This window comes from Lycium ferocissimum, chromosome 7, assembly GCF_029784015.1.
Source record: "Lycium ferocissimum isolate CSIRO_LF1 chromosome 7, AGI_CSIRO_Lferr_CH_V1, whole genome shotgun sequence".
NCBI classification, from domain to species: domain Eukaryota; kingdom Viridiplantae; phylum Streptophyta; class Magnoliopsida; order Solanales; family Solanaceae; genus Lycium; species Lycium ferocissimum.
Window position 1 is genome coordinate 22,641,191 of NC_081348.1, and position 9,477 is coordinate 22,650,667.

At 36.0% G+C, this 9,477-nt stretch overlaps 1 protein-coding gene and 1 non-coding gene across 5 annotated transcripts; one reads left to right on the forward strand and one right to left on the reverse strand.

Moving 5' to 3' along the window:
• Window positions 1-2,070: 2,070 nt before the first annotated feature.
• Window positions 2,071-2,154, reverse strand: TRNAL-CAA (transfer RNA leucine (anticodon CAA)). The gene has a single exon. It is a non-coding gene; the product is annotated as a tRNA-Leu (tRNA).
• A 44-nt stretch (window positions 2,155-2,198) lies between these two features.
• On the forward strand, window positions 2,199-8,540 carry LOC132063843 (U11/U12 small nuclear ribonucleoprotein 59 kDa protein). 4 transcript variants are annotated; one of them, XR_009416458.1, is made up of 11 exons: window positions 2,199-2,344; window positions 2,453-2,610; window positions 3,722-4,067; window positions 4,196-4,279; window positions 5,162-5,227; window positions 5,663-5,735; window positions 6,385-6,767; window positions 6,952-6,992; window positions 7,765-7,854; window positions 7,930-7,981; window positions 8,086-8,540. XR_009416458.1 is itself a non-coding variant. In XM_059456572.1 (10 exons), exons 1-9 carry the CDS (start codon window positions 2,339-2,341, stop codon window positions 7,841-7,843), a joined length of 1,236 nt encoding a protein of 411 aa, XP_059312555.1. In that variant the 5' UTR covers window positions 2,199-2,338; the 3' UTR covers window positions 7,844-7,854; window positions 7,930-8,540. The 4 variants fall into 4 exon arrangements, 2 of the variants coding, with proteins under 2 accessions (XP_059312555.1, XP_059312554.1); XR_009416457.1 differs by having other exon boundaries at window positions 7,765-7,981; XM_059456572.1 differs by having other exon boundaries at window positions 7,930-8,540.
• The last annotated feature ends 937 nt before the right edge of the window (window positions 8,541-9,477 follow it).

The window sequence follows — 9,477 nt, forward strand, 5'->3', positions numbered from 1 at the left end:
GATTTATAAAATTATCCCTTTAGCTTTTGACTATAATGACTTTGTGGGTAAACTAGTCTGACTTTAGTGACTTCAAATAAAGAAAAGTGACTTTAGCAAGTAATTTGCCGTAGTTGACACCCCTGAACAAGATGTAATTTTTCGCCGAAGGGTTGGACACAAGGTGGCTTCAAGTGTGTTTATAAAATATGCATCGATCTGCTAACTTGTATGCCATATCCCATTCAACAAATTAATATGCAAAATCAAGAATCATGTCTTGGAGTTGGTGTAATTAACACCTACTGTCTTTTGCTTGTTGGCTTGTCGTCTTAAGCTGATGGCATACTTACTGGCTTTAGGTTCATGGGCTTGTGAAATGTCTCCCCAATATTCATAGTCCAAAGCAAAAGAACAACTAGGTTGGCTAGGAAGTAGGTAACTGTAACACAGTAGCAGGGCATGTTTTTCCTAAGTGAAGAGAATTAAGTTTTAAATGCATTTCTCTTTAGGAAAACTTCCGGTATCAGTTAACTTTACAAATTAGATCGATGAGGGGACCAAAGACATTACTGTTTGTTGATGTTTTTAGTTGTCGGGTCATATCGTTTGTCTAAAAGTATAAGATTCGTTGCTTCAATAATAATGCTAATTACTAGCTTATATGAAATAGACTAAGAAAAGGGTTGCAGAGTGTACTAGTCATTCAAGAAAGAAATGCCTGTTTTAGATGGATCATTCTAGGTGATGACAAAACTACAGAAGGACTTGTACGATTACCAGTTGGGGACCAAATGACTCTTTGTTCAAATATTAGCTTCATGAAGTCACATCAGGTTCAAGATAAATCAGCACTAGTCTCCAATGGGAAGAAAACAGAGGCTTCAGCTTTTCAACTGTGTCAATTTAAGTCCAGAAATTCCTGTCAAGTATCAGGAGAGCAGTGAAAATGAACATGAACTCAACATATGGCCTTCTACTAGAACAATCTTCCGAGATAGCCTATCCTGCACTGTATAGCCTTAGCCAAGATTTCAACAGACAATCTAAGCTCATTGACACTCACAGGAAAATCAGGACCAATTACCTAGTTCAAGGGATCCTGTGCTTTCGTAAAAAGTGTTCATGCCTTGAAAAGCTTCCGCCGTTATTTCAAATTAACCGGCATTTCTCAATGATTGTTCCAAGGAAAACTAATTTTATCAAAATTCACAATCTATGGAATCACATTGTGTATGTTGTTGTTGCAAAATTCACAATTTAAAATTGATGGATTTCCACTAGTTACTAAGTACTTACTAATATGTCTTCTTCGATGGATTTCCACTAGTTACTAAGTATGAGTTCGGACATGGGTTTAAACCGTGAGATTAAACGGCATTTGGACACGATTTTAAATCCATGGTTTGTTTAAACCCCAAATCATCCAAAAGTGCTTATTTGGGGTTTCAAACTTTGTTTAAAAAATTTAAATATAAAATTTATTAAACAAGTTTATATTTTGTAAAAAGAGACCCATAAGTTATAGATATTTTAAATAATTACTCCCACTAACCATTTTCCAACCTCATTAACTTCCACCAACCTTTATTTATGTCTACCAACCTCATTACTATTCATGTTAAATTTTCTTTTTTATTGAACTAAAGTTTGATCAATTGATGTTGTATTTTTTAGAAAGGCCTTCTAATAGCGTATTAATTTTGTTATGAACTATAACTTGCTCATTTGGTAAGATTGTATAAGAATTGAAAATGTTTTGATAGTTTTCATAACTTTGGAGTTTTTATGTCTATAAGAGAATATACAACTTAAGCTATTCAAATTATATGTCCAAACATGATTTGAAACCATAGTTTCAAACCATGTCCAAACGGCTCCTAAGTACTTACTAATATGTCTTCTTTTTCCTTGTCATTTTTGTTTTACATTGAATAAGATGAAGTGTATGAATGTCAAGTTATTACAGCTCCACTTTGCATCACTTCGTGTACTGAATTGATCCTATTTAATTTTTTTTAAAGAATATATTTATTAAAAAATGCAATTAGCAAAAAATAGGGAAAACAATCAAAAAGAAAAAACCTTAATTGTCAGAAGTGGGATTTGAACCCACGCCCTCTCTCGAAGACCAGAACTTGAGTCTGGCGCCTTAGACCACTCGGCCATCCTGACTACTTGTTTGTATTGGATTGTTAAATAAAATATTATTTGACCTTTCTCATTATCCCCTCTTATGTATCAACCTTCAGGCCTCATTCAGAGACCAAAATTCAGAAGGCGCGAATCAAGAAACAATTGCTGCCTGAAATTATCAATTCACACATCTGCTAGGGTTTAACATTTTTAGACATCCAAGATGCAGGTAATTTAATTTATTTAATTCCACTGTTTCACTATTCTTTAAATTCTCGATTTGTTCAATGTTCTAAACATATTCAGCTGATTTTAATTTCTCTGAATGAACTTGTAGTATCCGATGAATCCACAGGGCCTACCAACACCATTTGGCCGACCGTTACCTCCACCATTACCGGCTTTTCCACCAGCTTCTACTACTTTCTGGAATACCAGCAATGTGATTGATCACCTCAAAAACTTACAGGATACTGTCAATCTTGCAACAGCTTTGTAAGTAACATTAAAGTTTAAAACTTTGAATCATGAAACTATATGATGTTTGCATTATTGGATGTGAATTAGTATGTGTTACTGTTTAGGTCTTTCTGGATATTGAGCAGTCAGAAAGAGCTGGAAATGATACTTACTTTGTTTCATTTAAAGTTTAAATTGTTTGTAGAAATTGAAAGGTGTCATTTCTTTTTTTTTTTTGGAATGGACTACAACAGCAATAACAACATACCCAGTGTTATCCCACAAGTGGGGTCTGGGGAGGGTAGTGTGTACGCAGACCTTACCCTACCTTGGGAGGTAGAGAGGCTGTTTTCAATAGACCCTCGGCTCAAGGAAAAGCATATCAAAGCAGTACGGAAAAGAGTTTTTGGAATAGACTAAGAAGAAAATAGTGTCACGTAAAACAAAACGGGGGGAGTAATTAAGGTGAAAGATAAGGGAGAAAAATATGATGACGGTTTGGAAATCGGGCTAAAACTTTGAAACAAAACCACTATTATTTGCTTTATTTGAATGCAAATTTGATACCAGCGGGGGCGCGGAAGTGGAGAACCTCGCAATGCACAGTGCTTTACCCTATTAATGGGGTTTCCCTCGCAAATAGGTATAGTCAGGCCAGTGGATTTGTTTCATACCAGATGCTTAAATGAGGGGGAAAAAAGAATTCAAATTTGATATTGTTCGTGTTTAGGTCTTCTGGGTTTTTTCTTCGGATTATTTTTAGCAGATAATAAGAATGGCTAATGTTAATTAGGGTGAAAGATAAGAAAGAAAATCTGACAAAGGTTCGGACGATGGGGCTAAAGTTGATTCAGGAACACTACGATGCATGCATTATTTGAATACTAATTTTAAAGTGTTTGCATTTTGGTCTTCTCGGTTTTTGGGTTTGGAATTTTCGAGTAGGCAAAAAGAGCTGGAAATGTTTGTTAGGTAAAAGATAGAAAAAGCCGGGAGGGGTTCGGCAAATCGGGCGGGTGAGAACTTTATTGTATAACTAAAGCTTAAAACTTCAAATCAGTACTATATGCATTATTGTTTATGAATATGATTGTTTAAGTGCTCCCATTTTTCTTCTGGGTTTTTGAATTTTGAAGTATTTGAGCAGGAAGAAAGAGCTGGAAATGTTAATTACGTTGAAAGACAAGAAAGAAAATTCTGAGGAGAGTTCAGAAAATGTGGCTGGTGAAGGCTCTATTGACAGTTTTGTTAAGTTTATGGAGCATTCGAGGATCAATATGGAAAGCCAAGAATCGCTGTCGTTGGAAGCGGCTAATGCTTTAATATCAAAATTGAGAGCTCAGTTGGAACCTTTTAGGGCTATCACGGATGAGATGGCCCCGTGGGAAGAAAAATCTGCATCTGTTAGATTAGCAAATAAAATGCACAAGTACAAAAGGAACAAACTTTGGCGAAAGAGGAAGAGGAAACGCGTTGCAGAAAAGCTAGCAAAGGTGCTATAGTTCCCATTTTACTGCATTCATCTTTTTCTTTGTCTACACTATTTTTGGAATTTTAATCTCTAAGGTGTATGTGTTGTTCATTTTAGCATTCTGATTTCTGACGTCACACTTTTCTTTAGGAACGAGAGCAATATGACCAAATTGATGCAGAAGCTGATGAATGGAGGGCCAGAGAGATAGCCAAGGATATTGCAAAACGCAAGGTATTGATACTGAAACTGCATAACTAATGCACCTAGCAAAACTTCACTGTGAATATTCTACGTTGCTTGCATTCCATCTCCGGGAGTCAGGCTCGTTTTATAATGTGCTGATATCTTCAAGCTTTTTTCGAAGAGAAGATTCTTTCCAATCTCCCGATCATTACAATTTCTTCTGGATCTTTAGTTCCCATCCTTGATTGAATACCCATTGAGCAATAGTTGCATCAGATTTTAAGAACCTATTACTTGGCCTCAGCTGCAGCCTACACCATGGTGAGACTATAGCCTCATTGATCTGTTGGGCAATTCCACTCATTTATCAACTTTTCACTATCTGCAAATGCTTTTTAGCTTGGTTTACCACAAATCTAAATTTCATAGTTAACCATTCTGCTTGGACTAGAGACATAGTGTTGTCAATTCTGCATGTTTTTTTCCTGATCTTATATAACTAATTGTAAGGTTTATAGAAACAAAGCAGATTTTGTAGTTCAGGCCAAGTCAAGAGAAAATGATCCTTATAGAACTACCAGGTCTTTATACCTAATCATATTACTTATTTGGTGATCTCATAACTTTTCCGTTAAACATCCTGTATCCACATTATTGTGTTATTATTACCACTGGTTTTCAGAGATTTCCATAACAGGATTCATTGCACTCCACTGTATGCTCAATAAGAACAACACAGTATAGTGGGTTCTATTGGAGTACGCGTGTTATTTTATGATGTCATACTATTACTAATAAATGCTTCTAGGTTTTCTGGAGTAGCTGCACTGAGTGTCACTGAGCTACCAAAACTTAGTTCCTGCTGTTTCTGTTGTGCATGTTCACATTAAAGGTGCCATTGCTACATCAGTAACTGAGGTCTATGTGCAGGTTGAAAAGATGAAGGAAATAGCAAAGCTAAAGGCAAAAGAGGATAAAAAGAGACTAGAATCTGAGGTGCGAATGATGCTTGCTTATTCGTTCTTTTTTTTTTTTTTTTTTTTTTTCCCTTATGATGGTTGCTTATTCATTCAGACTGGACATGACTGTTGAAGTTGTCAAAGCTTTTCCACAACCGATCTAGCAATTTCTTAAGCATTGTAGAAACTTTTGAGAGTTTTGACATGGTGGCACCATATTTATCATCCAGTTCAATGTTTTTGTGTGGTTTAATTTTGCTCCTTCTCCTATTCCAGTAAACGAATTCTGCCAGACATAACCTCTCCCCCTCACACACACACACACAAAAAAAAAAAGAGGAGGTTCCTTGTCAATACCACAAGCTAGAGGTTGATTTATGGTTTATTTGAGATGACAACCATTTAATATAACATTGGGTGCCCTTTATTTCTTGGTATAATGATGATGAGTCACTTCTATTTTTGCTTTCAGCTTGAGCTGGCATTGATAGTAGAGAAATTGCAAGAATTACGCTCCATCAGGGTTCAGAAGTTGAAGAAGCAAGGTAAATATTCCAATGATGTTGATCTGTTTTAGTGTTTCCTTTAGTTTATCCTAGCTTGTATTATCCTTTTCCTTTTAACTTTATTATTTTTACTTTGTTTCTAGTTGGACTCTTATGTTTATGGTTGAAATCTGCACTTTTTAAGTAAAATCATGCAGTGTTCGTCATGGATTGTTAAAAAAGTTTGTAATGAATAAGTCTTTATTATTTGTTGACTACTGGATGCTCAATGGGAAAATGAATTTGGTGAAAGAATCAGTAGTTTCCCCTTCGTGAAAGAATCAGTAGTTTCCCCTTGGGATTATAATTTCTTTTTTAATGCTGCAAGTGTGTTTATCATTTGGCAGCTTCCTCTTTTGCTTCATGAGTCCTATGGAGAATTTAACCCAAATATGCAGTTAATGTGTCTTCTGTATGTGACTATTTTTGTATGCTGATTTTTTAGGCATAGACATTCAGAGAGACTGGAGAGTAAGAGTTGCTACTGTTTTGCTATCACCTGTAGACATTTGGCTTTATGGGATGAGGAGTAGAACCCTTACTTATGAAAGATACTTTTACTGCCTTTTACCCTCAGTCTTATCCCCTTTGGTCCCAAAGACATCTTCTTCAGTCTTAATATGTGACATCGTTGTTTGTACTTGAATAGGTCACTTTCTTCCAGAGGAGGATGACAAGTTTCTAGAAAAGGTAAGAGCTGCAGTTGAGGAAGAAGAGCGGCAGGCAAAGGCAGCAGCTGATACAGATGCTGTTAAGGATGCAATTGCAACTGCTGAGGTATCCAGGAAAACAGTTCAAAGTCAGAGACCAGAGCCTGGTGACCTGCATGCTAATACCGGTGCCGTTAAAATAAATCAAGATCAAACGACTGAGGAAAAAGATAAATCAGGTCCTATACCTGTCAATGAGTTAGAAAAGGGTGGATCTGAAGAGGCAGGCTCAGCCAGCTTACATGATTCTGTGGCAAATCTACCAATGGAATTTTATCACTATTACTATGGAAGTAATCATGATTTGGGAACTCTTATAGAGGTGAACTTGGCTATTGTCTTGTTAATTATTTACTCCTGCTGTAGATTTGCATTTCTTTAGCTCATTCTATTCGTTCCTATATGTTTATTTGTGAGTAATTTTTGCAAGAAGAAATTTCAAAATTGATTATGCTTGACAATTTAAAGGCTTAGGTGACATGAAACCTTTTCCTTCTTATATGCAGGTAAGAAGAACATGGGATGCATACATCAGACCTGGAGGAAGGTAAATATATCTTGCTAAATCCTGCTAGTATTTCTATTCTTTTAGTCCACAAATGTAAAAGTTGCATTAGCTGTTTCCTTGTTTACTAAGGTTTTCACTAACACACAAAGAACAAGCTGCAAACATGAGGAAGAAAAATGTCGAAAAGGAACATCTCATGATTGCATTTGTTGGTCAGATGGACATCTGTAGCATAGCTTCATTAATTAAATGAAATTTGTCTCTCAATCACGTCCTTGGAAAAAATATCCAATTACGTTCTTTAACAATGTGTTAATATTCCTGCTTTTTAGATTTGGCAATTCACTTTAAGCATGTGTGATTTAACATTTTTTAACTCAGCTACTAAAAGAAAACTAGTAATAAGGTTGGAAAATCATATCAAAAGAATCATTTCAAAGTCATAATCAAAGTATAAGTAGGGTATTTTCTTGGAATCAGCTGTGGTAATAGAATCCACAGTAATCCAGCTGAAGGACCAGCTTGATACAGCTAGTCTGGTGATTGACTCTCACTGCTTTTGTATCGTTGAAAATTATGCCCTTTTGCACTCGGAATGTGAAGTCATTGCTGTTTGACCCTTTAGTGTCTTCTGCCGTGAACTACGATCTTCTTTTAATCAGTATTCTCTTTGAAGTCACATTCATTTAAACGGACAAAATGGACTTCTTTCCAATTCTTCATGACAAGTTATGTCTGCATAATGACAAATGTGAGGCGTATCTAACAAAACCCCACTCCCCCCTCCCAAAACCTCTGTGTGTTGATGCAGCCGAATACCTGGGCACTGGGTCCAACCACCACCTCCAGCAGATGAGATATGGGCATCCTACCTGGCGAAGCGTAAATGACGTTTTTATAGGTTGTTTCCTAGTGCAGAAGCATCGGTTTGTTGATTGCCTGGTTTGATTCTACTAAATTATCCGTCATCTTTCAGCACTATGTCTTGGATGCTTGTGGAGTACATCCGGACTAGGACAAAAAGCCATGTATCTAATCTCATTCACTCTCGCCTCATTGTGATTAATGGAACTCCAAGGGCAAACATGAGGGACTGACTTTGTGCTGAGACAAGGTTGATTTAAATATATAGTACTGTTCAAGGAAGACATTGCTAGGAGGCCAGACATGCCATCTAAGGACTTCTCAAGGGGATCAAATAGCAGGTGGAACTGATATCGCCATAATAGCTACCATATTGATGGATTTAACATTTGACTTCTAAGTCTCACATTCGTCGATATCAGGGTTTTGTCGATGTGTATAGCATCCAGGGGCGGAGCTAGGTATCAACAAGGGGGTTCAAATGAGCTCCTTTCCTCGAAAAATTATAGTTATATATAAATTGTTGAGTCCCCTTGACATTAGGGAAAATTCTAGTGTATTGCTAAAGGGGGTTCCAAAAACTTTCACAAGTTCAAGTTTCAATTGTGGCATTCTAATATATATTTTGTTGTACCTTGTATAAATTTTGGCTGCCATTTGGCACCCCTGGTTATTAATATGATATAGGGACAGCATGTTTGCACATGTTCAAATTCAATTGATTAGTACTTGTGGGAAGAATTACAGATTTGAAAATATACTTGGGGTCGTTTGGTTCACTTGTCATATGGGGATTATATTGCACATTGTTTATAAAATGAATAATAATCAAATTGTTATATTTTGATTAATAATCAAGGAGAGTTGTGCATGAATTACTTACTTTAGAGGCATTTATCTTTTATTAGTTTAATATTCGTATTGCTAACATGTGTGTTCTTCTCTACATTACATCCGCATAAAACGATTCAAATCTTAAAATACGTTAATGTGGATATTATTTAAAACATAGAACCAAATGATGTTTTAGTTCTGCAAGAACTATCCCTTTCTTTTGTGGTCAACTAAACACTGCATAAGTTAGTTATGCATCCATTATTTTTCATGTGAAAGTTATGAATTGTTATACTGAATCATCCCAAAAATATAGGTAACAGTAAACATATGTCAATGTCTGCCAGAGCCACGAGCAGACCACCTTTTAACGAGAAACAATATTGAGTGACAGAAAGATCGCTGACTTTTTTTCACCGAAACTAATCAGTTTGTATTACTTACATCAACGAACTAAAAAGTTCAAATGTACCCTTGGCATATGTACAATTCAACTTGGGAAAAACTTCTCACAAGATATCTTTTTCAGCAGAGAAATAGAAAATCTAACTAAATTATGAGATACGTTGTTCAAATATCTAGAACATATAAAATGATCAAACATGCTTGTTCAATAAAATCATCATTTTTTTATGCCGGATTGTCCTCTTTGAAATCTTTAAAATTTGCCATATGGGTTCGAGTTCGTTAAAATTTTAAAAAAAAATTCGGGCAGTTCTTAATTTTTGCCCCTCAAATTGCCGGTCTTAAAGTTTTTGCTCCTTCGTTTGTTAAAGGTGGCCAAAAAAATACCTCATGGAAACCGGGTTAACCCTCGCTCGCTCAA

Coding starts and splice junctions, on each gene's coding strand:
- LOC132063843 (XM_059456571.1), top strand. Junction 2,611..3,721: donor GTCAATCTTGCAACAGCTTT/GTAAGTAACATT, acceptor GTATTTGAGCAG/GAAGAAAGAGCTGGAAATGT. Junction 6,768..6,951: donor ATTTGGGAACTCTTATAGAG/GTGAACTTGGCT, acceptor TCTTATATGCAG/GTAAGAAGAACATGGGATGC.